Consider the following 27030-nt stretch of genomic DNA (forward strand, 5'->3'; position numbering starts at 1 on the left):
GGGCTGGTAACACTACAGAGTTCATTGGAAGTCGCTTTGGAGAAAAGCATCTGCTAAATAAAGTGCTGTAATGGCATAACATTTAAGCTTGTTTCATTTTTCCTTCATAATCTCCATGCACCAGTATCTAAAATAAAATGTCATTATATATATGTGTGTCTTTATTAACATAGAGACAGAAGGCCAAGGGGTGTCCAGCGGTGCCAGAATTCTAACACTGGCCCAGAGCAAGAAGAGGCTTTTTATTATAGATTTTGCCAGTCCCCCCCTCCCCTGCCCACCACCTCTGCTATGTCTCTGGTGCCTACCACAGCGCCATCGCTTCCATCCGCCCCCCCGGCCCCAGCAGCCAGAGGAAGCTCTGTTTGGTAGACACGGCCTGCCCAGCATCAGGCTAAGTGCCTCTGTCAGTCGTCCCCCAGCTGGTAACCGGGTCCCAGCCCCACGCTGCTCGGCTCACACACAAAGACGGCTTTCATCAAAAAGCTGCAAACACCACCTCATCTTCTATTTCTCAGACGTGAAATCGGTGAGCTGTATACAGACAGAGTGCGGCGAAACCCCCCCCTCGGCCTCATGCGGAGACATCCCACAGGTCAAGTGTACAGTGAGCCACATGAAGACCTAACAGACCTGGTGCAAAAGTATCCAACTTCCAATACATGCTGCTTTTCACATAGAGCCAGACTGGTGTGGGGCGCAAAGTATAGAAACCAAGTACAAAAACAGCAGTATTTGTCATGTACTTATGTAGTCTGACAGCCAAATTTCATCCTCCCCCATTAAAAAAAAAAAAAATGCATGGGTAAAAACCCATACACATACACACCAGGAAGAACCCTGAGCAAACCTTGCTTGCAACAATAAAGTATGTCAGAAACAAACTGACACCTGCTGTGGGAGAAACCCAACACATCACTATGCGGTTTATGAAACACTTCAGGAACTTGATCAGAAAATGCTGCACCAGTAGAATGTAGACTTGGCTCACAAGTCAAGCTTTCATACTCCCTGAAGTGATAAACACTTATGTAGGCTGTTCTTGTAGACATGTATCATACAGGAAAGAGATTCACTGAGAAATGAAGTCTTCCACCCCTCCCCCCATACATCCAATTCTGTAATTCAGCAAATCCATACATCATTTGATGAAAGTGTGTACATCAACCCATCCCATTCACCATTTAACACAGCGCTAAGAATTTGCCATCAATGTGAATTTCTTCACACCAAGGAAGCTCTTCTCAGCTATTATTGAACAGGCAGGATTCTCCCCCATGGAACCTAGCAATCTAGTTAATCAACTTGCCACTTACTGTGAAAGCAGAAATCCAATTTTTCTATTAAGGGAATCCAACCCCTCACATTTCACCCCCCCCCCCAAAAAAAAAAAAAAAAAAAAAATTATATATAAGTCCCATTACCCATGGCTAGGCTATGGGAGCTGGCTAGTACATGAGAAGACTGCAGAGGCTTTGTTAGCTCCATACACCAGTAGGTAGCTAAGGTTGAGCCCTGTTGACAGAGACCAAATGAACTGCTGGCTTACAGAGACAAGGGCATTCCCTTACAACAGGAAGGTATGGGGGGGGGTGTATGACTATTACTGGTCTCAGTCTGCCCCCTTCTGCTAAAGGCTATAGTTACAGTAAACTACTGCACTCAAGTCCCTACAGCTTCACCCAGCTGATACTTACAGGTGGGTGTTTAAACTATTACACATTTAGTTATTTTAAATCAGGAGTCAATGGTTTAAAGACCCACACTGCATTTTAATATGTTCAGTTCTGGAACATGTAGGTGACGTTCATGACTTGAACGAGAGCCCAGTGTTGAGTTCCTGCCCTCAAGTCATCTGTGCATGTGAAGTGGACCGTTTACCATCTGAACTGCTCCTAAGTACCTGAAGCCCATAGGGTTAGTGGACCACCCCTTAAGGAGGTACAAATTGGCACCAGTGGAGGTCATGAGTTTGTGTAGATATCACTTAAAGTAGAAATTAATCAGCTGAACTACAAAGTTGAGGCTCAACCATTTATTAGACGCCAACTCAGTCACAGCAGGAATATGGACACCAGTCGATGTGGAGGCTGTCAACAAAATTGGAATTAGCAACACATCATAGGTATGTTAATCTAAAACAAGGGAATTTGCTTCTTACCATCAAGAAAGACTTTCATGTGGGAACTCTGCCTGTTGACAGGAGCAAAACCATTTTAGTTTCATACAATTTTGAATGAAATATTCATATGCAATTCCATATATTACCTGGCATACTGCTGTGAACAAATTTCATGGGACCATCAATTGTATGGAGGTCTGTTGCATGGCCCAAGCTGGTACTTGGAACAGTCTTTACAGTATGTCTAGAATCCAAGCTAAAGCCACCCTGAGGTGCAGAGAGTCCAAGGGCAGAGGCCAACCTGCTGGAGGAAGCTGTAGCAGATTGGCCATAAGCCCCTTGTGCAGCAGAACCACTATGGAACCTAGAAGACTGGGCTAGGGAGCCTCCCTGAGAGGCCAAAGCATCTTGTGATAACACAGTCCGGGAAAGACCAATGTTGCCTGAAGACCTTGCATTTGGTGAAGGTCCAGAGGTGCCTGGAACACATCCAGAGCTTACATGGGGGCCTCTGGACTGAAATAAACCCAAAGCTCCCAGGTTTCTTCCACTGGGAGAAAAGCCAGCCCCAGTTTGAGAACTGGACCAAACCAATTCTGCACCACTTGCTACTGGCAGGGGATTAGAGCTGCTTGAGCTCAAGCTCAGTGTGGGCCACAGGTAGCTAGAGGCTGGCTTAAATTCCTTTGCTGAAGTTCTTTGGGCTGAACCCAGAAGGCCAGGAGTTTGTCCTGCAATATAGCCACCCTTGTAAGAACTAGAAGTTTGTGGGGTTCCTAAATTGCCCTGGTAGTTGTAAGTACCAACATCTCCTGTCTGACCAGAAGGAGACCTACTTGAGACAGGCCATATTCTAGTGGAAACTGAACCAAGAGGATGCCAACCAAGTGTGGGGCTTGGGTTAGCATAAGTCAAGTCAACAGCAGGCTTGGAAATACAATCAACTTGATTGGTCAAAAGCCTAGCTGGAGTCCACATGGAACCATAGCCACCCTGGGACAAGCCAAAGTCATCCTGCTGCTCTGTGTGAGCAGCAGAAGCCATTCCACCTTGACTACCTAGTAAGAAGTTGCCCTGGGATTGTACAGGCTGCCTAGAACCATGGCTGCCCTGCAAAGGCAGCAAGTCAACCTGGGAAGCTGCAACTGGGGCAGGTGCCAAAAAATGTATTGGCCCTGAGCTTACATGGGGGACAGTGGTGCGAGCAGGACCATGACCTGCCCGACACCCTATGTCATGAGTAGCAACACCACTCTGGTCCCCTGCAACCTGAGCAGAAGTCAAGCCAAAGCTGTTTGAAGGAACACTGGTTGAGCCTAGAACATACCCAGGCAAGAGGTTAGTGGAAAGTTGTCTGTAAGCAGGCATTGTGCTACTAGCAAGTTGGCCAGGATACACAATGCCATGAGTTGGCACAGAAACCAAGCCACCCTGAAGACCAGTACCCTGGAAAGAGCCATAAGCACTCTGTGCAGGAGGCAAGCCACTGCTCACTACCCTCTGACCCAAACTAGGTCTACCATGTTTAGAACCCAAGTTGCTCTGGTCAGGACTCAAACCAGTGAATAAGCCTACAGCTGGGGAAGAGCCATAGCCTCCTTGTGTAGCACCCACACTATGGCCAAAAGGAAAACCATGTGGACCTACAGCATGCGTACCAAATCCACCTTGATAGCCCAAACCACTCCAAACAGGAATAAAGTTAGTGTGAGCAGGCCCAAAGCCACTATGTGCAGAACTCACATGATGCTGGGCAGATGCAAAGCCAGCCTGGGGAATTACAGTCTGACCAGGATAACTAGTTGGGGAACTCTGGGCATGACGAGAGCCAGCATTTGTCAAGGCAGGCTTTGTAACATGGATGTTTGGGGGTAGACCATATACCGGCCAAGTACCAGCAGACAGCCTAGAGCCACTATTGCTCTGACTAGCATCAGAATCATAGTCTACCCAGGAACCTGTAGTAGGAAGGTTCCTCTGTAAAGACCCCAAACCACCCTGAGAGTTCATGCCCCAAGAATTCCCAACATTAGTTACAGTATTTGAGCTGCTATGGGTTCCAATGTTCTGGTTGGAAAACTGGGTGCTAGAACCACTTTGGGCAGCAGCAGCATATTGGGCAAGTTTGTTAGGCTCAATAAGGCAGTTGGATGGTCTGTTCTGCAAGTAACTAGACACATCAACAGGGACTCCAGCATCTCTCAGGGGATGAAAGCTACCTGTTAAACACAAGAACAATTGCTTGTTATGCATAGCAAGAGCACTTATGGTTTTTCCCTCTTGTTGAGGAAAAGAACTTTAGCCTGCTTGTACAGTGGAAGCTCATGTTATGACTTTCATTAACAATCTGTTTAACCTTCATTAATTCTACCCATTACTAGAATTCAGACTTTGTAAATTAAGCAGAGATTTTTAAGATACAGCCCAGAACTAGAGATACAGCCCATTACATTAGTTACAAGTGACTTTAATTCAAAGTTCAAGTCCAGACATGTTTGGCAGCTGAAGTTAAGCATTTAACCCTCTTACCTTTCTGAGCATCAACATGACATACAGGTACTGTTACCACCAACAAAAGTAGCCTGAAAAGTTTAAAAAAAAAATTTCATAAGTACACCTCCTAGAACATAGTTAACTACTATAGGACTACAGCAACACAAACTCACAGTAAGCACAGTCCAAAAGCCATTGTTCAGCTTCCAGGAGCACCAAACTCAAGCTGTAACCATCAGCTTCAGCCACTAAGCACTACACACCAATCCCCCAAATCACCCTGCACACACTCACTGACTGCTGCGTGCTCCATCCTTTTGTAGGAGGAATAATTGGGATCAGCTGGTAACCATGGAAACCGCTGATTGCCAAGCATTCGCCTTAATGTGAGAGAAGAGTTGCGCAGATTGCCTGAAAGCTACCAACTGGAAAGGGTGACCCATGTAATATGGACAATTTCTTGAAAGTGACTCACATTTTAATATTGCTGACCATGTCAAAAGAGTGTTTTAGCTTCGTTCTGAGTTGAGACGCCACCGTGGTTCAGGTGGCAAGAGGAGCAGTGATTCCCAGCCCCAAGTCACAGTCGCTGAGAAAATGAGCTGATGAATAAATTTGAGAAATGTGTTTTGCCAAGTCCAAAGTTCAGTCATGCATAATAAAACATGTAAAGAGGTAATTTTAACGATGTGATAGGTTGCCTGTCATGACTAAATTAAATTCCTCACCTCTGTGTTAAAGGTGGTCAGAAGAACAATGTGCTTTACAATGGAACACACCTGTACATTTGTTCTGGGTTTTCATTTGTCTTCCTCTTAATTTTGGGTACATCATTACATCACTTAGATGAAAAAATATCAGAGCAATCCTGAGATGCTGATATGACCGTATACATTTCAAACTCTTCCATTATATAATAAGATATTTTCAGATGCTCCGTGTGGGAAACAATGCAAATCTTAATACAATGTTACAGGAGCAGCGGACATGATGAGGCAGTGGGTAGCATCTCACTTTGGGCCTTGTGTTATGATGGCTCCAGGATCTAGTCCCACTCATGTTGAACTTCCCTTAATCAAGGTATTCAGTCTGAAGAGGTGGTGTAAAAATGACCATGCTGTGTGAATGGGAGCCACGTGGTCTGGAAATGTGTCCTAATTTTTCCAAGTTAAACTAATTAAAAGAAAGGATTCACTTATCAGACAACTTTCTCAGAATGTGCTGTGTCCATTAAGCAGATGTGATGTGTACACCACATGTACAGTAAATGCACACAGCAATAACATCCCATCAGCAGCATTGTGACACCGGTTACCATAACGACACTGAGCAGTGTGGAATCACTGAGAAAATCACTTGATTAAATGTATGCTTTTTAACCCTAGCTGGACATCAGCTGGGGTCTGATCAACACTGGCCAGGTAACGTGGGTGGGGGTATGTTGAAAAACCTGAAATGCCCCTTGACCCCAGATTACCTCAGTGATGATGTGTCCCGGTGCATCGCAAAATATGTGAAATAAAAGTTTGACGCTGTCATGAGTGTTTTCAGTCTTTAAATGACCCCAGGGTCAGGAAACACATGAAAACATTCATTCTACACTTGTGTAATGTGATTATTTATTGCATATTACTGGAATTGCACAAACAATAAAAATTTCACAGACCGGCCACTAGTGGGCAGCAAAAACAACTTGGAAAAAAAATCAAATTTACAGGTTGATGTGGCAGATTAATAAAACTCAAGTTGTAACTTACAAATAAAGAACAACCTGGCCATTGAACAGATGCAGACTGTACAGTGCAGGTACACTAAATAGACATAACAATGATCGACCATCGATGACACCCAATGACATCGGTTAACTTAATGACACCGAGTACCGCAAACGCTGGTTACCCGCGATTACTAGTTCAGTCCTTTATTAACAGTTCCCATCTTTTAATCCATTTAAGAAGCTGGGACACAGTTTCACTCACATGCACGCACACACAGAGTGCTCAGCCCCTACACCTGCTCCTCGGCCCTGCTGGGGTCCGGGTGATTGCTGGGCGCTACCTGGGCGGTCCTGCAGCAGCCGGCGCATACGTACTTGAGGAAGCAGAGGTAGGCGCTGCCCGACACGATCACCGTGAGGATGATTATGATGGTTGCGCCCAAGGCAGGGGACACGGTGCTGTCCAAAACTGACTGGAGACCCCCTTCGCCCACAGTGCCCCTGGACCGGGGGTTCGTGTCAGGCTTACGACCGGCATTCCCTGCAGAAGGAGAGGCCAGAGGTTCGCAAAGGTCATCGCATCCCTTTCCGGCTTATCTCCTAAACTCTTCTGGCAGGGGGTCAGATGTCAGGAAAAATCATAAAAAAGAAAATACTGGAGTCAAGCAACATTAGTGTCTTTAACATGTGCCCTGTTTTTAAAAAAGATGAGAAGCAGGTGGTACCGTAGTGCAGGCTTTTACCTTACCATCTCAATGCTCCTAGTCTGAATCCCACTGTAGTACCCCTGATCAAGGTACTTTGCCTGAACTGACAGGGTAATAAGTCCTAGCTTTATGAAGAGGTAAATAATTTTAAGTTAACATTGTAAGTCAAGGGTGTCAGATAAAAAAAACATTAATAATTCACGCCACTGGCAGTGTTGCAGTTTAATCTGAATATGCAGGATGCTCTTCTAGGATTAGCAGGAACTCAAAGGAATTCAGTCTTCGTGGTGTTGCTAGAGAGGGTGCGGTGATGCAGCGGGTTTGGCTGGGGCCTACTCTCTAGTGGGTCTGGGGTTCAAGTCCTGCTTGGGGTGCCTTATGATGGCACTAGATCAATAGAGCTGCTCCCAGCTATTTACAGGACTTGATCAACCGGTACACCCCAGTCAGGCCCCTTTGCTTATCTACTTCTGCTTGCTGGGTGGTCCCGTGCACAAAAGGCAAAGCTTGGAGGTTCTCGGTTCTGGGTCCGTTGTGGTGGAATGACCTTCCCCTGTCACTCAGAACTGCAGAAACTCTGTCTGTTTTCAAGAAGGGTCTGAAAACCCACCTTTTCCAGATCCACTTCACCCAAGATCTCTCCAGCTCATCTATGATGTAACTGTTCACACATCGTGTCTCCAGAAGCATCCCCAGATACAACCTTTATTCAGCCATTACTCTGGTATTGTTCTGCTCATTTGTGTATCTTATAATATTTAAAAAAAAAAAAAAATTGGTGGGAGGGTATCGGGATTTGTCTTATGCACCTACTGGAATGATGAACCTCGGTGTAGCAAGCGGTAGGGAACGAACTAGGTTTGCCTGAGACTTTCATGTCTGCAGCTATGTCTCCTTCTCTCAATGTAATGCATAAATTGCACTTTTGCTGAGATGTACGTCGCTTTGGACAAAAGCGTCTGCTAAATGAATAAATGTAAATGATGGGCTGGGGCCCTGTCCTCAGCATGTCCCCTTGTGCCCTGTGTTAGGCTCCAGTTTGCTGTGACCCTACTTCAGATAATGGGTGTGTGATTTATGGGAAGTAGCAGCACTAGGCTGTAAGCACCCTGTGGGATTTGAACTTGTAACCCTTTGGTCATAACACCATCTAATTAAGCCCGTGCTGCCCCCTAGGGGTGGAGCTGTAGAAGAGACCATGTGTACCCTGCTCATGACCACAGTATTCATAATTAGCGGCCAAGAGCGTGGAGGGTTCACACCCATGAATAACTAAACAGGATTAACTGTGTGTAAGAAGAACAGCCCTGTATCCACTACCATTAATTATTATTATTATTATTATTATTATTACTATTAGTATTATTATCCTCAGCAGCAGCACTGGTCCGTAGTTGGTCGCGCAGATGATCCGCACCAGGCTGTTCGGTACAGTTGCTGCGCTGTCAAAATGCACGAATGGAAGAAAAACTTCTCAATCGGGTCTCGCGGAATCTTCCAGAAGGAATAATTAGCGGGCAGCGGTAATAATAAAAAAATAATCGGTGAGAATTAATCCAGCTGCTCGCGCTGTTCTCGCGCATTAAGCGGTGTGACACACACACACTCCCACTGCCCAGAAGTGTGTGTCCCATACAGTTTATGCTGATGGATTTTCATCTGCTTTTTCATGCGCACGTGTATTCTAATGAACGTGGAAAGGGACGCAAAATAAACACGCGGGATGCAGACGCCTACCGTGCGAGACCGCGAAGGACATCAAGCCACCGAGCAGAAGTCCGAATGTCAACACATTTCCGACAGACATGATGATCATTCCTCTGAAGCCAGGTCCTAGAAAAAGAAATAATAAACGCATGAGCGCGCGCCGCGACACACGAGCCACTTCCGCGCACTTGGCACGTGCGTCTCCGGAGATTCCTCCTCGGACCCCACCGTCCTGCGCCTCTCAGCCCACGAAGATCAGCGTCGGGTGGGGAGGCTCGGACCCCACAAGGTCCCTGACGGGGACACGAGGAAGGTGCGTGTGGAGCACGTGGGAGGAGTAGACCGCGCGCTCTTCTTCTGCATCACTTGGTTGGGATTAAAAATGTTTTAATTATGCACCCTGGCCCAAAATTGATGATTCAAGGAAAAGTGCCGCGTGCGACGGATGCGGCAGCTAACGGGTCGCGTGCCAGGCTTTGATCTTTTCGATGAGAAATGGGGACCACAGACACGCGCTTCGCTCGGCCGCTAAAAGACACTAGTTTAACTGGACATGAACACACCGTGTAGCCAGTTACCTCTTCTGACAAAACTACACAATTTCTTGGTCAGTGTGGGACTAGAGCCCAGAACCTCGTCCTTCCATATCACCCATTCAAACAGTTGTCAGAAGGGGGATTCGACCCTATGCCTCCACTCGGAAATCAAAAGACCCCTTTGTAAGGAAGGTATTGAACCTTGAGCCCAGTGCCTTAGACCACTTGCCACACTGCCACCCACTAACCCCCCTTTAAAATCCCAAAATTGGTAATGGGGTTGTGACTTTAAATACTCAATGTTCAGTTTCAGTGCTGTTAATTGAAATGTTTAAAGTTTATTGTTTTAATTATAAATATTATTAGATTGAGGGGGCGCAGTGGTGCAGTGGGTTGGACCAGGTCCTGCTCTCTGTTGGGTCTGGAGTTTGAGTCCCGCTTGGGATGCCTTGCAATGGACTGGCGTCCTGTCCTGGGTGTGTCCTCTCCCCCTCCAGCCTTGTGCCCTGTGTTGTCGGGTTAGGCTCCGGCTCACTGTGACCCTGTATGGGATAAGTGGTTCAGGCTGTGTGTGTGTGTGTGTGTGTGTGTGTGTGTGTGTGTGTGTGTGTGTGTGTGTGTGTGTGTGTGTGTGTGTTATAGTTTTCCTTATATAAAGAGTGTAGTTTTACACAGCAAATGAGAAGAGGGTTAGTGGTGTGTCAGGATGGCTGAGTGGTTTAAGGTGCCAGACTCAAGATACTTTCTCTTCCCTGTAATTGGGCCTTCTGGTCTCTGAATAGAGGTGGGGGTTCAAATCCCACTTCTGACGAGGTTTTAAAAGTTAGGAATTGGCATTTGTAAAAATGCCAAAAAAAAGCAAAGTGGCTCTCTTCTCCAATGGGGATGCCATGTGGTTACAGGATAGAACCTTGACCTGACATAGCCAGGTACAAATCCCTCCTGCTTTAACGCACCTTATCATAAGGTTTACATTAAACTGAAACCAGTTTACCCAGAACAACCTACCATGTTCATGTGTTTTACACCAATTTGTCCATTTACACAGCCTGGGAGTTTTCACTGTGTTACTTCACAGCACATACCTTGATTCCAAGCAGTACAGCAGGATGTGGGATTCAGACCCACCGCTTTCAGAAGGCCTTTAGCTGTAATCACTTTCATGCCACTTCTTCTGTTGTCATAAGCAGGATTTGAACCCAACCCTCTATCCAAAAGGCATAACAGCCATTCAGTGAGAAAATCCTGAACCTCAAGTTGAAACCCCCCTAACCTCTTACCCTAAGATCATTCAGTTATCCTGACAGACATAGGTTCAGTACTCAGTGGTTTTGTGTGACCCTACACTGCTTTGAGCAAGAGCAGCGTTATTTATAATGAAGACAATATGTTTCAAATGTTCTTCTCCTCTGAAATGTACATTTCTTTGGAGTTAAATAAATACAAGTACATACAGTGTAAGCTTTTTTATTTATGTACGTATTTCAAAATGAGCAGTTAGGATTCAAACTGTTAACCTACTGGAATTTACTTGTTACACTTGTTAGACAGTAGTGTGTCAGGGTGGCTGAGTGGTCTAAAGTGCCAGACTCAAGGTCCAATTCCTTCTCTTCATGTGGGACTTCTGGTCTCTGAATAGAGGCATGGGTTTGAATTCCATTCCTGACACTTTCCTGAGTGTGGGGTTTGTCATCATGGCTGAGTCCTCTAACAGACAAACATTGAGAACCTTCATCAATATGATTACACTTCAGTGATCAATAGCTAGAAATTTTTCCAACCTTCCTGTTACTGACCTGTCATTCATGTACATTGTCTCTTGTAACAGAAAATCAAGCTGTGTCATGTTTATAGCTGTTGCCTTTGGATCCAAAGGTTGTGGGTTTGAATCCCACTTCTGACATAGCCCTTTGGTGGGTTACAGCTTCAGCTAAATAAATGAATACAAAACAAAGTGATGAAGTGAAACACCCCATATGGTGGCAGTACTGTGCTGTAGTAGGAATCAGGCAGTGGGTATTACTAGGGTTTGACCTTTGACTTCTGAAATCTGATGTCCAAATCCTGCTGTAGTTAAAGTTGTCATCTCGATCTGGGAAGAAACATACTGCTGCACCAGTAGGTGAAGCGGTATCGTAACCCTCTCAGTGACTTCGGAGAAGGATGTTGGTTCATGAAACATTAATGCCACATTTGGGCTGCTGTTCTACCTCATGGCCAGTGGGAGGCAGTACAGCCACATTTTCAGCTGCCTTACAGAGCATTGAAGGTCGTCAGTTCAATCGATGTAATTCCTCCTCTGTGACTGTAGTACTTGCGACAAGCTGGTGTCCCATCCTGTCCTGGGTGTGTCCCCTCTTCCTCCTGTGTAGTTGGGTTAGGCTCCGGGTCGCAGCGCACCCCACTCGGGACAAGAGGTGTGTGTGTGTGTGAGAGTCATTGACACTGGTCAGAAAACACTGAATTTCTCGGTATGTTCTCAACCATAGAGACGAAGTTCCGCCTGGTCGTCTGTTACTCTAAAAGCTTTGTTTTCATACCAGGTACATTAATACTGACTACAGGTAAACATACGGAGATCAAATCCCATAGTAACTTGCACTACATCGATCCGTTCAATAACACCTTGCTGACCAGCAGGTAGTAGATCGTACTCCTCATGGAGAGAAGTTCTGCTAGTTTTAAAGCAATGTCAGGAGAGGGATTCAAACCCACACCTCAATTTGGAGAGCAGAAAACCCATCTGTACAGCCATCCTGACACATATGAGCAGTTCTTAAAAATCTCAAAATAGGTAATGGGGTTGTGAGTTTTAAAGTGGACTGTTTGTTTTAAATTCTGTTAATAATGTTTAAAGTTTATTGTTCTACTAAGAAATAATGGTAAATGTTTTCATATGAAGAGCGTAGTTTTACACAGCAAATGAGAAAACGGTAAAGGTATGTCAGGATGGCCGAGTGGTTGTGTGGACTCCGCCAAGGTAGTGCCTTGTCTCCACTCCTGTTTGTGGTTTTCATGGACAGGATATCACGGTGCAGTCGAGGTCAGGAGGGCATTCCGTGCGGGAGTCGGAAGGTGACGTCTCTGCTTTTTGCAAATGATGTTGTCCTTTTGGCACCGTCACATGGTTGCCTCCAACACGCACTGGAATGGTTTGCAGCCGAGCGTGAAGCGGCGGGGATGAAGATCAGCACCTCAAAGTCTGAGTCCATGGTTTTCTCACGGGAAAGGAGGGCACGCCCCCTTCAGGTAAGGGGAGAGAATATTCCCCAGGTGGAGGAATTTAAGTATCTTGGGGTCTTGCTCACGAGCGAGGGGAGACGGGAGTGTGGGGGTATGGACGACGGATGGAAGCAGCAGTGGAGAATTGAAGTAGTTGGACCAAGAAAAAGGTTTATTTTCCTTTACTAAAAGGTATTCTTCAAAACACATTAACTCGAGCCAAGTACAAAACAAACATTAAGTTACAAAGAACACGAGGCCTATGAGCCATGGGCTTAACCCCTTGCATCAACAGCAATGCATATAGTTCTCCTGTTTACTGCATGAGAGTCTGTCTGCATAAGTTTGCATCAATTGGCCACCTCCTCTAGTGCCCTAATACAAACTTATATAGCAGTAACTCCACCCTTCTGGTTATACCACAACAGCCTCAGCTATTCCAAAGTACATTTCCCCAAAAATTACATCCAACATAAATACTAAAACATACAAACAATACAAAACATTTTCTACTATAAATATCCCTACGTTACAACTTATAAAAACATTTATCACATTACACAATAAAACACCTCTGTCTAGTTGGTTGTGCCCAAGGACTCCCGCCTAGAAATACCCCGATGGTTCACCTCATCTGGTTTACAGCACAAGGTACCGAACACCACAGAATGCCAGATAGCTGTATGGTAAGCAAAAAGTTTACAGAAATGATTTTTAAAAACAATAAATGCATTTACTTTTCGCAACCAATTACATGTACTTGTCATACTTTGATAAAAGAAATGTTTTTAGTTAATGACGAACAGACAGATACCGGTAGGCCTTTCCCGGCACCCAATCTAGTTCAAACAGAAAGTGTTTAAATGGAATACTAGACCGGAACAAGCAATGTAGCAGTACAAGGTGAAATGCACGTGACAGGCAACAACAGCAACAAGGTTCAGCACTTGACTGATGGCATTTTGCCGGCATCTTACCGATTCCTTGCAACCAACTTGCATGTCACAGCTCAGTCTGTGACCGGGAGCATGAGATCGGCAGCAGAGGAGGACTCGATGTGTGTCAGGATGGCCGAGTGGTCTAAGGCGCCAGACTCAAGGTTCGTTACCTTCCCTGCAAACGGGTCTTCTGGTCTCCGAAGGGAGGCGTGGGTTCGAATCCCGCTTCTGACAACATGCTTCCTCACGCTAGTTGCAGCTGTTACCTTATGGAAGTTGCTGGTCTGAATCCCAAGTCCTACTGAAGCGCTTCGAATCAAGGTCTGCACCCTGTATGAATATGGTGAAAACTACCTGATTCTCTCTTGTGGAGAGAATAGTTTACTGAATGAATAAATGTAGTTTATTGTACTTCTGCTGATACAGGACGCTGCTGCACGACTTGCGTTTGACTCCCAGAAACATTCCCACGTGTCTCCCCTCCTCGTCTCTCTGCATTGACCTTCCTACGGCCGCCCACATCAAACTCATCGCTCTGGTTATGAGCTATGAAAGTATCAACACAACTGGTCCTCAATAGAGGATCTTCCAGTCCTGATAAGCCGCTACACCTAACCCCTTTGCTACACTCTTCCGCATCCACGTCTTGGTCCTGCTAACAAGAGGTCCAAAAGCACAAGGTAAAAGTTAAGCACATAAGCAAGTCTTAAAAATCCCAAAATGGGTAATGAGGTTGTGAGTTTAAAACCGGACCGTTCGTGTTAAATTCCCGTTAATAACGTTTAAAGTTTGTTGTTCTACTAGGAAATAATGGTAAATGTTTCCATATGAAGAGTGTAGTTTTACACAGCAAACGAGAAGGGGTTAGAGGTATGCCAGGATGGCCGAGTGGTCCAAGGCGCCAGACTCAAGGTTGGGTACCTTCCTTACAAATGGGCCTTCTGGTCTCCGAATGGAGGCGTGGGTTCGAATCCCACTTCTGACAGTCCCTTTTGGCGGGTTATGGCTGTTACCTTATGAAAGTAGCAGGTGTGAATCCCAAGTCCTGCTGTAGTGCTCTGAGTCGAGGGTTGCACCCTGTGTACTACGGTTAAGAACAAAACCTGTCTATATATATGGACCTGCAATCCACCTACGCGGTTGCTTCACTTGCAAAACTGAAGTGATCAATCACCTTTCTGAAGGTTGTTGGGTTACATATTTGAGCTGGAGTCTCAAGACAGCATCTTAACCCACACATTTATCCATAGATTGGGTTTTCAACTGTAGCTCTACAGGGTGCAAACCTCAACTCAGCGTGCTGCAGCAGGACTGGGCATTCAGTCTTGTTAGTTTCATAAGGTGACTGCTGTAATCGACTAAAGTGCTTTGTCAGAAGTGGGATTCGAACCCACGCCTCCATTTGGAGACCAGAAGGCCCTTTAGTAGGGAAGGCACTACGCCTTGAGTCTGGCGCCTTAGACCACTCGGCCATCCTGACACACGCACAGAGCCCTTCGCCCATCCAAGGGGAGCTGAGCCATAAGGCGAAGCTCTCCATTTACCGGTCAAACTACGTCCCTACCTTCACCTATGGTCATGGACTTTGGGTAACGACCAAAAGAATAAGATTGCAGATACAAGCGGCCAAAATGAGCTTTCTCCACAGGCGGAAGAGTTCAGACAGCCAGGAGGAACTCGGAGTAGAGCCGCTATTCCTCTACATTGAGAGGAGTCAAACGAGGCGGTGGAGGGACATGACGGATGCAGTTTTTGAAGAACCCAGTCAGAGTAGGAGTTGAACCCGCACATACAGACAGCTTTTGTTTTTAACCGTAGTCCTCCAGGGTAGAACCCTCACCTCAGAGCACTACCGGAGGACTTGGGATTCACACCTGCTACTTTCATAAGGTAACAGCCATAACCCGGCAAAAGGGTCTGTCAGAAGTGGAAGTCGAACCCACGCCTCCATTCAGAGACCAGAAGGCCCTTTAGCAGGGAAGGTACCGTACCTTGAGTCCGGCACCTTAGACCACTCGGCCATCCTGACGCACAGCAACGCTTTTACCCAGCCATCCATTTTCTTTCCCACTTGTCCCAGTAAGGTCGCTGCGACAACAGGGAGAGCAGAGAGGCCCAGCCGCCGCTGTCCTCCGCAACTTCCTCCAGCTCAGCCTGGGGGATCCCCAACCGTTCCCAAGCCAACTGTGAGGTATAATCCTTCCAGCTGTCCTGGGCCCAGTTGGCCGTGCCTGGCACACCTCCAAAGGGAGGTGTCCAGGGGCATGGCATCCTTATCAGATGCCAGAACCACCTGATCTGGCTCCTCTCAATGTGGAGGAGTAGCGCCTCTACTCTGAGCTCCTCCCGGCTGTCCGAACTCCTCACCCTATCACGGAGAGTGAGTCCCAACACCCTGCGGAGAAAACTCGTTTCGGCCGCTTGTATCCGCGATCTTATTCTTTCGGTCATCACCCAGAGATGATGACCATAGGTGAGGGTAGGGACGTAGATCGAGCGGTAAATGGAGAGCTTCGCTTTATGGCTCAGCTCTCCTTTCACCACTACAGTCCGGTACAGCGACCGCATTACTTGCTAATCCAGTCTACATGTCTTTTGTAGACTTGGAGAAGGCCTATGACCGTGTTCCCCGGGAAATTCCATGGGAGGTGCTTAGGGAGTATGGGGTGCTGGAGCCACTACTGCGGGCCATTCGATCCCTGTACACGCTGAGCGAGAGCTGTGTCCGCATACAAGCGGCTGAAAAGAGTTTTAGGGACCCCCACCCCAGTTTGCCAATCCAAAGGCGCTGTCCCCGAGGTCCACGAGGAGCCCGTTCAGTGTTGGTGTCGGACTCCGCCAAGGTAGTGCCTTGTCTCCACTCCTGTTTGTGGTTTTCATGGACAGGATATCACGGTGCAGTCGAGGTCAGGAGGGCATTCTGTGCGGGAGTCGGAAGGTGACGTCTCTGCTTTTTGCAAATGATGTTGTCCTTTTGGCACCGTCACATGGTTGCCTCCAACACGCACTGGAATGGTTTGCAGCCGAGCGTGAAGCGGCGGGGATGAAGATCAGCACCTCAAAGTCTGAGTCCATGGTTTTCTCACGGGAAAGGAGGGCACGCCCCCTTCAGGTAAGGGGAGAGAATATTCCCCAGGTGGAGGAATTTAAGTATCTTGGGGTCTTGCTCACGAGCGAGGGGAGACGGGAGTGTGGGGGTATGGACGACGGATGGAAGCAGCAGTGGAGAATTGAAGTAGTTGGACCAAGAAAAAGGTTTATTTTCCTTTACTAAAAGGTATTCTTCAAAACACATTAACTCGAGCCAAGTACAAAACAAACATTAAGTTACAAAGAACACGAGGCCTATGAGCCATGGGCTTAACCCCTTGCATCAACAGCAATGCATATAGTTCTCCTGTTTACTGCATGAGAGTCTGTCTGCATAAGTTTGCATCAATTGGCCACCTCCTCTAGTGCCCTAATACAAACTTATATAGCAGTAACTCCACCCTTCTGGTTATACCACAACAGCCTCAGCTATTCCAAAGTACATTTCCCCAAAAATTACATCCAACATAAATACTAAAACATACAAACAATACAAAACATTTTCTACTATAAATATCCCTACGTTACAACTTATAAAAACATTTATCACATTACACAATAAAACACCTCTGTCTAGTTGGTTGTGCCCAAGGACTCCCGCCTAGAAATACCCCGATGGTTCACCTCATCTGGTTTACAGCACAAGGTACCGAACACCACAGAATGCCAGATAGCTGTATGGTAAGCAAAAAGTTTACAGAAATGATTTTTAAAAACAATAAATGCATTTACTTTTCGCAACCAATTACATGTACTTGTCATACTTTGATAAAAGAAATGTTTTTAGTTAATGACGAACAGACAGATACCGGTAGGCCTTTCCCGGCACCCAATCTAGTTCAAACAGAAAGTGTTTAAATGGAATACTAGACCGGAACAAGCAATGTAGCAGTACAAGGTGAAATGCACGTGACAGGCAACAACAGCAACAAGGTTCAGCACTTGACTGATGGCATTTTGCCGGCATCTTACCGATTCCTTGCAACCAACTTGCATGTCACAGCTCAGTCTGTGACCGGGAGCATGAGATCGGCAGCAGAGGAGGACTCGATGTGTGTCAGGATGGCCGAGTGGTCTAAGGCGCCAGACTCAAGGTTCGTTACCTTCCCTGCAAACGGGTCTTCTGGTCTCCGAAGGGAGGCGTGGGTTCGAATCCCGCTTCTGACAACATGCTTCCTCACGCTAGTTGCAGCTGTTACCTTATGGAAGTTGCTGGTCTGAATCCCAAGTCCTACTGAAGCGCTTCGAATCAAGGTCTGCACCCTGTATGAATATGGTGAAAACTACCTGATTCTCTCTTGTGGAGAGAATAGTTTACTGAATGAATAAATGTAGTTTATTGTACTTCTGCTGATACAGGACGCTGCTGCACGACTTGCGTTTGACTCCCAGAAACATTCCCACGTGTCTCCCCTCCTCGTCTCTCTGCATTGACCTTCCTACGGCCGCCCACATCAAACTCATCGCTCTGGTTATGAGCTATGAAAGTATCAACACAACTGGTCCTCAATAGAGGATCTTCCAGTCCTGATAAGCCGCTACACCTAACCCCTTTGCTACACTCTTCCGCATCCACGTCTTGGTCCTGCTAACAAGAGGTCCAAAAGCACAAGGTAAAAGTTAAGCACATAAGCAAGTCTTAAAAATCCCAAAATGGGTAATGAGGTTGTGAGTTTAAAACCGGACCGTTCGTGTTAAATTCCCGTTAATAACGTTTAAAGTTTGTTGTTCTACTAGGAAATAATGGTAAATGTTTCCATATGAAGAGTGTAGTTTTACACAGCAAACGAGAAGGGGTTAGAGGTATGCCAGGATGGCCGAGTGGTCCTAAGGCGCCAGACTCAAGGTTGGGTACCTTCCTTACAAATGGGCCTTCTGGTCTCCGAATGGAGGCGTGGGTTCGAATCCCACTTCTGACAGTCCCTTTTGGCGGGTTATGGCTGTTACCTTATGAAAGTAGCAGGTGTGAATCCCAAGTCCTGCTGTAGTGCTCTGAGTCGAGGGTTGCACCCTGTGTACTACGGTTAAGAACAAAACCTGTCTATATATATGGACCTGCAATCCACCTACGCGGTTGCTTCACTTGCAAAACTGAAGTGATCAATCACCTTTCTGAAGGTTGTTGGGTTACATATTTGAGCTGGAGTCTCAAGACAGCATCTTAACCCACACATTTATCCATAGATTGGGTTTTCAACTGTAGCTCTACAGGGTGCAAACCTCAACTCAGCGTGCTGCAGCAGGACTGGGCATTCAGTCTTGTTAGTTTCATAAGGTGACTGCTGTAATCGACTAAAGTGCTTTGTCAGAAGTGGGATTCGAACCCACGCCTCCATTTGGAGACCAGAAGGCCCTTTAGTAGGGAAGGCACTACGCCTTGAGTCTGGCGCCTTAGACCACTCGGCCATCCTGACACACGCACAGAGCCCTTCGCCCATCCAAGGGGAGCTGAGCCATAAGGCGAAGCTCTCCATTTACCGGTCAAACTACGTCCCTACCTTCACCTATGGTCATGGACTTTGGGTAACGACCAAAAGAATAAGATTGCAGATACAAGCGGCCAAAATGAGCTTTCTCCACAGGCGGAAGAGTTCAGACAGCCAGGAGGACCTCGGAGTAGAGCCGCTATTCCTCTACATTGAGAGGAGTCAAACGAGGCGGTGGAGGGACATGACGGATGCAGTTTTTGAAGAACCCAGTCAGAGTAGGAGTTGAACCCGCACATACAGACAGCTTTTGTTTTTAACCGTAGTCCTCCAGGGTAGAACCCTCACCTCAGAGCACTACCGGAGGACTTGGGATTCACACCTGCTACTTTCATAAGGTAACAGCCATAACCCGGCAAAAGGGTCTGTCAGAAGTGGAAGTCGAACCCACGCCTCCATTCAGAGACCAGAAGGCCCTTTAGCAGGGAAGGTACCGTACCTTGAGTCCGGCACCTTAGACCACTCGGCCATCCTGACGCACAGCAACGCTTTTACCCAGCCATCCATTTTCTTTCCCACTTGTCCCAGTAAGGTCGCTGCGACAACAGGGAGAGCAGAGAGGCCCAGCCGCCGCTGTCCTCCGCAACTTCCTCCAGCTCAGCCTGGGGGATCCCCAACCGTTCCCAAGCCAACTGTGAGGTATAATCCTTCCAGCTGTCCTGGGCCCAGTTGGCCGTGCCTGGCACACCTCCAAAGGGAGGTGTCCAGGGGCATGGCATCCTTATCAGATGCCAGAACCACCTGATCTGGCTCCTCTCAATGTGGAGGAGTAGCGCCTCTACTCTGAGCTCCTCCCGGCTGTCCGAACTCCTCACCCTATCACGGAGAGTGAGTCCCAACACCCTGCGGAGAAAACTCGTTTCGGCCGCTTGTATCCGCGATCTTATTCTTTCGGTCATCACCCAGAGATGATGACCATAGGTGAGGGTAGGGACGTAGATCGAGCGGTAAATGGAGAGCTTCGCTTTATGGCTCAGCTCTCCTTTCACCACTACAGTCCGGTACAGCGACCGCATTACTTGCTAATCCAGTCTACATGTCTTTTGTAGACTTGGAGAAGGCCTATGACCGTGTTCCCCGGGAAATTCCATGGGAGGTGCTTAGGGAGTATGGGGTGCTGGAGCCACTACTGCGGGCCATTCGATCCCTGTACACGCTGAGCGAGAGCTGTGTCCGCATACAAGCGGCTGAAAAGAGTTTTAGGGACCCCCACCCCAGTTTGCCAATCCAAAGGCGCTGTCCCCGAGGTCCACGAGGAGCCCGTTCAGTGTTGGTGTCGGACTCCGCCAAGGTAGTGCCTTGTCTCCACTCCTGTTTGTGGTTTTCATGGACAGGATATCACGGTGCAGTCGAGGTCAGGAGGGCATTCTGTGCGGGAGTCGGAAGGTGACGTCTCTGCTTTTTGCAAATGATGTTGTCCTTTTGGCACCGTCACATGGTTGCCTCCAACACGCACTGGAATGGTTTGCAGCCGAGCGTGAAGCGGCGGGGATGAAGATCAGCACCTCAAAGTCTGAGTCCATGGTTTTCTCACGGGAAAGGAGGGCACGCCCCCTTCAGGTAAGGGGAGAGAATATTCCCCAGGTGGAGGAATTTAAGTATCTTGGGGTCTTGCTCACGAGCGAGGGGAGACGGGAGTGTGGGGGTATGGACGACGGATGGAAGCAGCAGTGGAGAATTGAAGTAGTTGGACCAAGAAAAAGGTTTATTTTCCTTTACTAAAAGGTATTCTTCAAAACACATTAACTCGAGCCAAGTACAAAACAAACATTAAGTTACAAAGAACACGAGGCCTATGAGCCATGGGCTTAACCCCTTGCATCAACAGCAATGCATATAGTTCTCCTGTTTACTGCATGAGAGTCTGTCTGCATAAGTTTGCATCAATTGGCCACCTCCTCTAGTGCCCTAATACAAACTTATATAGCAGTAACTCCACCCTTCTGGTTATACCACAACAGCCTCAGCTATTCCAAAGTACATTTCCCCAAAAATTACATCCAACATAAATACTAAAACATACAAACAATACAAAACATTTTCTACTATAAATATCCCTACGTTACAACTTATAAAAACATTTATCACATTACACAATAAAACACCTCTGTCTAGTTGGTTGTGCCCAAGGACTCCCGCCTAGAAATACCCCGATGGTTCACCTCATCTGGTTTACAGCACAAGGTACCGAACACCACAGAATGCCAGATAGCTGTATGGTAAGCAAAAAGTTTACAGAAATGATTTTTAAAAACAATAAATGCATTTACTTTTCGCAACCAATTACATGTACTTGTCATACTTTGATAAAAGAAATGTTTTTAGTTAATGACGAACAGACAGATACCGGTAGGCCTTTCCCGGCACCCAATCTAGTTCAAACAGAAAGTGTTTAAATGGAATACTAGACCGGAACAAGCAATGTAGCAGTACAAGGTGAAATGCACGTGACAGGCAACAACAGCAACAAGGTTCAGCACTTGACTGATGGCATTTTGCCGGCATCTTACCGATTCCTTGCAACCAACTTGCATGTCACAGCTCAGTCTGTGACCGGGAGCATGAGATCGGCAGCAGAGGAGGACTCGATGTGTGTCAGGATGGCCGAGTGGTCTAAGGCGCCAGACTCAAGGTTCGTTACCTTCCCTGCAAACGGGTCTTCTGGTCTCCGAAGGGAGGCGTGGGTTCGAATCCCGCTTCTGACAACATGCTTCCTCACGCTAGTTGCAGCTGTTACCTTATGGAAGTTGCTGGTCTGAATCCCAAGTCCTACTGAAGCGCTTCGAATCAAGGTCTGCACCCTGTATGAATATGGTGAAAACTACCTGATTCTCTCTTGTGGAGAGAATAGTTTACTGAATGAATAAATGTAGTTTATTGTACTTCTGCTGATACAGGACGCTGCTGCACGACTTGCGTTTGACTCCCAGAAACATTCCCACGTGTCTCCCCTCCTCGTCTCTCTGCATTGACCTTCCTACGGCCGCCCACATCAAACTCATCGCTCTGGTTATGAGCTATGAAAGTATCAACACAACTGGTCCTCAATAGAGGATCTTCCAGTCCTGATAAGCCGCTACACCTAACCCCTTTGCTACACTCTTCCGCATCCACGTCTTGGTCCTGCTAACAAGAGGTCCAAAAGCACAAGGTAAAAGTTAAGCACATAAGCAAGTCTTAAAAATCCCAAAATGGGTAATGAGGTTGTGAGTTTAAAACCGGACCGTTCGTGTTAAATTCCCGTTAATAACGTTTAAAGTTTGTTGTTCTACTAGGAAATAATGGTAAATGTTTCCATATGAAGAGTGTAGTTTTACACAGCAAACGAGAAGGGGTTAGAGGTATGCCAGGATGGCCGAGTGGTCTAAGGCGCCAGACTCAAGGTTGGGTACCTTCCTTACAAATGGGCCTTCTGGTCTCCGAATGGAGGCGTGGGTTCGAATCCCACTTCTGACAGTCCCTTTTGGCGGGTTATGGCTGTTACCTTATGAAAGTAGCAGGTGTGAATCCCAAGTCCTGCTGTAGTGCTCTGAGTCGAGGGTTGCACCCTGTGTACTACGGTTAAGAACAAAACCTGTCTATATATATGGACCTGCAATCCACCTACGCGGTTGCTTCACTTGCAAAACTGAAGTGATCAATCACCTTTCTGAAGGTTGTTGGGTTACATATTTGAGCTGGAGTCTCAAGACAGCATCTTAACCCACACATTTATCCATAGATTGGGTTTTCAACTGTAGCTCTACAGGGTGCAAACCTCAACTCAGCGTGCTGCAGCAGGACTGGGCATTCAGTCTTGTTAGTTTCATAAGGTGACTGCTGTAATCGACTAAAGTGCTTTGTCAGAAGTGGGATTCGAACCCACGCCTCCATTTGGAGACCAGAAGGCCCTTTAGTAGGGAAGGCACTACGCCTTGAGTCTGGCGCCTTAGACCACTCGGCCATCCTGACACACGCACAGAGCCCTTCGCCCATCCAAGGGGAGCTGAGCCATAAGGCGAAGCTCTCCATTTACCGGTCAAACTACGTCCCTACCTTCACCTATGGTCATGGACTTTGGGTAACGACCAAAAGAATAAGATTGCAGATACAAGCGGCCAAAATGAGCTTTCTCCACAGGCGGAAGAGTTCAGACAGCCAGGAGGAACTCGGAGTAGAGCCGCTATTCCTCTACATTGAGAGGAGTCAAACGAGGCGGTGGAGGGACATGACGGATGCAGTTTTTGAAGAACCCAGTCAGAGTAGGAGTTGAACCCGCACATACAGACAGCTTTTGTTTTTAACCGTAGTCCTCCAGGGTAGAACCCTCACCTCAGAGCACTACCGGAGGACTTGGGATTCACACCTGCTACTTTCATAAGGTAACAGCCATAACCCGGCAAAAGGGTCTGTCAGAAGTGGAAGTCGAACCCACGCCTCCATTCAGAGACCAGAAGGCCCTTTAGCAGGGAAGGTACCGTACCTTGAGTCCGGCACCTTAGACCACTCGGCCATCCTGACGCACAGCAACGCTTTTACCCAGCCATCCATTTTCTTTCCCACTTGTCCCAGTAAGGTCGCTGCGACAACAGGGAGAGCAGAGAGGCCCAGCCGCCGCTGTCCTCCGCAACTTCCTCCAGCTCAGCCTGGGGGATCCCCAACCGTTCCCAAGCCAACTGTGAGGTATAATCCTTCCAGCTGTCCTGGGCCCAGTTGGCCGTGCCTGGCACACCTCCAAAGGGAGGTGTCCAGGGGCATGGCATCCTTATCAGATGCCAGAACCACCTGATCTGGCTCCTCTCAATGTGGAGGAGTAGCGCCTCTACTCTGAGCTCCTCCCGGCTGTCCGAACTCCTCACCCTATCACGGAGAGTGAGTCCCAACACCCTGCGGAGAAAACTCGTTTCGGCCGCTTGTATCCGCGATCTTATTCTTTCGGTCATCACCCAGAGATGATGACCATAGGTGAGGGTAGGGACGTAGATCGAGCGGTAAATGGAGAGCTTCGCTTTATGGCTCAGCTCTCCTTTCACCACTACAGTCCGGTACAGCGACCGCATTACTTGCTAATCCAGTCTACATGTCTTTTGTAGACTTGGAGAAGGCCTATGACCGTGTTCCCCGGGAAATTCCATGGGAGGTGCTTAGGGAGTATGGGGTGCTGGAGCCACTACTGCGGGCCATTCGATCCCTGTACACGCTGAGCGAGAGCTGTGTCCGCATACAAGCGGCTGAAAAGAGTTTTAGGGACCCCCACCCCAGTTTGCCAATCCAAAGGCGCTGTCCCCGAGGTCCACGAGGAGCCCGTTCAGTGTTGGTGTCGGACTCCGCCAAGGTAGTGCCTTGTCTCCACTCCTGTTTGTGGTTTTCATGGACAGGATATCACGGTGCAGTCGAGGTCAGGAGGGCATTCTGTGCGGGAGTCGGAAGGTGACGTCTCTGCTTTTTGCAAATGATGTTGTCCTTTTGGCACCGTCACATGGTTGCCTCCAACACGCACTGGAATGGTTTGCAGCCGAGCGTGAAGCGGCGGGGATGAAGATCAGCACCTCAAAGTCTGAGTCCATGGTTTTCTCACGGGAAAGGAGGGCACGCCCCCTTCAGGTAAGGGGAGAGAATATTCCCCAGGTGGAGGAATTTAAGTATCTTGGGGTCTTGCTCACGAGCGAGGGGAGACGGGAGTGTGGGGGTATGGACGACGGATGGAAGCAGCAGTGGAGAATTGAAGTAGTTGGACCAAGAAAAAGGTTTATTTTCCTTTACTAAAAGGTATTCTTCAAAACACATTAACTCGAGCCAAGTACAAAACAAACATTAAGTTACAAAGAACACGAGGCCTATGAGCCATGGGCTTAACCCCTTGCATCAACAGCAATGCATATAGTTCTCCTGTTTACTGCATGAGAGTCTGTCTGCATAAGTTTGCATCAATTGGCCACCTCCTCTAGTGCCCTAATACAAACTTATATAGCAGTAACTCCACCCTTCTGGTTATACCACAACAGCCTCAGCTATTCCAAAGTACATTTCCCCAAAAATTACATCCAACATAAATACTAAAACATACAAACAATACAAAACATTTTCTACTATAAATATCCCTACGTTACAACTTATAAAAACATTTATCACATTACACAATAAAACACCTCTGTCTAGTTGGTTGTGCCCAAGGACTCCCGCCTAGAAATACCCCGATGGTTCACCTCATCTGGTTTACAGCACAAGGTACCGAACACCACAGAATGCCAGATAGCTGTATGGTAAGCAAAAAGTTTACAGAAATGATTTTTAAAAACAATAAATGCATTTACTTTTCGCAACCAATTACATGTACTTGTCATACTTTGATAAAAGAAATGTTTTTAGTTAATGACGAACAGACAGATACCGGTAGGCCTTTCCCGGCACCCAATCTAGTTCAAACAGAAAGTGTTTAAATGGAATACTAGACCGGAACAAGCAATGTAGCAGTACAAGGTGAAATGCACGTGACAGGCAACAACAGCAACAAGGTTCAGCACTTGACTGATGGCATTTTGCCGGCATCTTACCGATTCCTTGCAACCAACTTGCATGTCACAGCTCAGTCTGTGACCGGGAGCATGAGATCGGCAGCAGAGGAGGACTCGATGTGTGTCAGGATGGCCGAGTGGTCTAAGGCGCCAGACTCAAGGTTCGTTACCTTCCCTGCAAACGGGTCTTCTGGTCTCCGAAGGGAGGCGTGGGTTCGAATCCCGCTTCTGACAACATGCTTCCTCACGCTAGTTGCAGCTGTTACCTTATGGAAGTTGCTGGTCTGAATCCCAAGTCCTACTGAAGCGCTTCGAATCAAGGTCTGCACCCTGTATGAATATGGTGAAAACTACCTGATTCTCTCTTGTGGAGAGAATAGTTTACTGAATGAATAAATGTAGTTTATTGTACTTCTGCTGATACAGGACGCTGCTGCACGACTTGCGTTTGACTCCCAGAAACATTCCCACGTGTCTCCCCTCCTCGTCTCTCTGCATTGACCTTCCTACGGCCGCCCACATCAAACTCATCGCTCTGGTTATGAGCTATGAAAGTATCAACACAACTGGTCCTCAATAGAGGATCTTCCAGTCCTGATAAGCCGCTACACCTAACCCCTTTGCTACACTCTTCCGCATCCACGTCTTGGTCCTGCTAACAAGAGGTCCAAAAGCACAAGGTAAAAGTTAAGCACATAAGCAAGTCTTAAAAATCCCAAAATGGGTAATGAGGTTGTGAGTTTAAAACCGGACCGTTCGTGTTAAATTCCCGTTAATAACGTTTAAAGTTTGTTGTTCTACTAGGAAATAATGGTAAATGTTTCCATATGAAGAGTGTAGTTTTACACAGCAAACGAGAAGGGGTTAGAGGTATGCCAGGATGGCCGAGTGGTCTAAGGCGCCAGACTCAAGGTTGGGTACCTTCCTTACAAATGGGCCTTCTGGTCTCCGAATGGAGGCGTGGGTTCGAATCCCACTTCTGACAGTCCCTTTTGGCGGGTTATGGCTGTTACCTTATGAAAGTAGCAGGTGTGAATCCCAAGTCCTGCTGTAGTGCTCTGAGTCGAGGGTTGCACCCTGTGTACTACGGTTAAGAACAAAACCTGTCTATATATATGGACCTGCAATCCACCTACGCGGTTGCTTCACTTGCAAAACTGAAGTGATCAATCACCTTTCTGAAGGTTGTTGGGTTACATATTTGAGCTGGAGTCTCAAGACAGCATCTTAACCCACACATTTATCCATAGATTGGGTTTTCAACTGTAGCTCTACAGGGTGCAAACCTCAACTCAGCGTGCTGCAGCAGGACTGGGCATTCAGTCTTGTTAGTTTCATAAGGTGACTGCTGTAATCGACTAAAGTGCTTTGTCAGAAGTGGGATTCGAACCCACGCCTCCATTTGGAGACCAGAAGGCCCTTTAGTAGGGAAGGCACTACGCCTTGAGTCTGGCGCCTTAGACCACTCGGCCATCCTGACACACGCACAGAGCCCTTCGCCCATCCAAGGGGAGCTGA

At 47.2% G+C, this 27030-nt stretch overlaps 1 protein-coding gene and 12 non-coding genes across 13 annotated transcripts; 8 read left to right on the plus strand and 5 right to left on the minus strand.

The window, feature by feature from the left end:
- Nucleotides 1-2029: 2029 nt before the first annotated feature.
- LOC108928950 (uncharacterized) lies at nucleotides 2030-4899 on the minus strand. The gene is made up of 5 exons (XM_018743167.1): nucleotides 4789-4899; nucleotides 4652-4704; nucleotides 2269-4341; nucleotides 2162-2193; nucleotides 2030-2090 (listed from the first exon to the last, which is right to left on the minus strand). Exons 1-4 carry the CDS (start codon nucleotides 4809-4811, stop codon nucleotides 2177-2179), a joined length of 2166 nt encoding a protein of 721 aa, XP_018598683.1. The 5' UTR covers nucleotides 4812-4899; the 3' UTR covers nucleotides 2030-2090; nucleotides 2162-2176.
- Nucleotides 4900-13565: 8666 nt separating this feature from the next.
- On the plus strand, nucleotides 13566-13676 carry trnal-caa (transfer RNA leucine (anticodon CAA)). The gene is made up of 2 exons: nucleotides 13566-13603; nucleotides 13631-13676. It is a non-coding gene; the product is annotated as a tRNA-Leu (tRNA).
- A 640-nt stretch (nucleotides 13677-14316) lies between these two features.
- trnal-caa (transfer RNA leucine (anticodon CAA)) lies at nucleotides 14317-14427 on the plus strand. Its single transcript has 2 exons — nucleotides 14317-14354; nucleotides 14382-14427. It is a non-coding gene; the product is annotated as a tRNA-Leu (tRNA).
- Nucleotides 14428-14811: 384 nt separating this feature from the next.
- Nucleotides 14812-14922, minus strand: trnal-caa (transfer RNA leucine (anticodon CAA)). The gene is made up of 2 exons: nucleotides 14885-14922; nucleotides 14812-14857 (listed from the first exon to the last, which is right to left on the minus strand). It is a non-coding gene; the product is annotated as a tRNA-Leu (tRNA).
- Nucleotides 14923-17588: 2666 nt separating this feature from the next.
- trnal-caa (transfer RNA leucine (anticodon CAA)) lies at nucleotides 17589-17699 on the plus strand. Its single transcript has 2 exons — nucleotides 17589-17626; nucleotides 17654-17699. It is a non-coding gene; the product is annotated as a tRNA-Leu (tRNA).
- A 640-nt stretch (nucleotides 17700-18339) lies between these two features.
- trnal-caa (transfer RNA leucine (anticodon CAA)) lies at nucleotides 18340-18451 on the plus strand. The gene is made up of 2 exons: nucleotides 18340-18378; nucleotides 18406-18451. It is a non-coding gene; the product is annotated as a tRNA-Leu (tRNA).
- A 384-nt stretch (nucleotides 18452-18835) lies between these two features.
- Nucleotides 18836-18946, minus strand: trnal-caa (transfer RNA leucine (anticodon CAA)). Its single transcript has 2 exons — nucleotides 18909-18946; nucleotides 18836-18881 (listed from the first exon to the last, which is right to left on the minus strand). It is a non-coding gene; the product is annotated as a tRNA-Leu (tRNA).
- Nucleotides 18947-21612: 2666 nt separating this feature from the next.
- trnal-caa (transfer RNA leucine (anticodon CAA)) lies at nucleotides 21613-21723 on the plus strand. Its single transcript has 2 exons — nucleotides 21613-21650; nucleotides 21678-21723. It is a non-coding gene; the product is annotated as a tRNA-Leu (tRNA).
- A 640-nt stretch (nucleotides 21724-22363) lies between these two features.
- trnal-caa (transfer RNA leucine (anticodon CAA)) lies at nucleotides 22364-22474 on the plus strand. The gene is made up of 2 exons: nucleotides 22364-22401; nucleotides 22429-22474. It is a non-coding gene; the product is annotated as a tRNA-Leu (tRNA).
- A 384-nt stretch (nucleotides 22475-22858) lies between these two features.
- trnal-caa (transfer RNA leucine (anticodon CAA)) lies at nucleotides 22859-22969 on the minus strand. Its single transcript has 2 exons — nucleotides 22932-22969; nucleotides 22859-22904 (listed from the first exon to the last, which is right to left on the minus strand). It is a non-coding gene; the product is annotated as a tRNA-Leu (tRNA).
- Nucleotides 22970-25635: 2666 nt separating this feature from the next.
- Nucleotides 25636-25746, plus strand: trnal-caa (transfer RNA leucine (anticodon CAA)). Its single transcript has 2 exons — nucleotides 25636-25673; nucleotides 25701-25746. It is a non-coding gene; the product is annotated as a tRNA-Leu (tRNA).
- Nucleotides 25747-26386: 640 nt separating this feature from the next.
- Nucleotides 26387-26497, plus strand: trnal-caa (transfer RNA leucine (anticodon CAA)). Its single transcript has 2 exons — nucleotides 26387-26424; nucleotides 26452-26497. It is a non-coding gene; the product is annotated as a tRNA-Leu (tRNA).
- Nucleotides 26498-26881: 384 nt separating this feature from the next.
- On the minus strand, nucleotides 26882-26992 carry trnal-caa (transfer RNA leucine (anticodon CAA)). Its single transcript has 2 exons — nucleotides 26955-26992; nucleotides 26882-26927 (listed from the first exon to the last, which is right to left on the minus strand). It is a non-coding gene; the product is annotated as a tRNA-Leu (tRNA).
- Nucleotides 26993-27030: the final 38 nt, after the last annotated feature.

The sequence above is a fragment of the Scleropages formosus genome, chromosome 14 (assembly GCF_900964775.1).
Source record: "Scleropages formosus chromosome 14, fSclFor1.1, whole genome shotgun sequence".
Taxonomy (NCBI): Eukaryota; Metazoa; Chordata; class Actinopteri; order Osteoglossiformes; family Osteoglossidae; genus Scleropages; species Scleropages formosus.

Coding starts and splice junctions, on each gene's coding strand:
- LOC108928950 (XM_018743167.1), bottom strand. CDS start 4,811: ATGGCTTTTGGACTGTGCTTACT. Junction 4,705..4,788: donor GCTTTTGGACTGTGCTTACT/GTGAGTTTGTGT, acceptor TAAACTTTTCAG/GCTACTTTTGTTGGTGGTAA. Junction 4,342..4,651: donor TCATGTTGATGCTCAGAAAG/GTAAGAGGGTTA, acceptor TGTGTTTAACAG/GTAGCTTTCATCCCCTGAGA.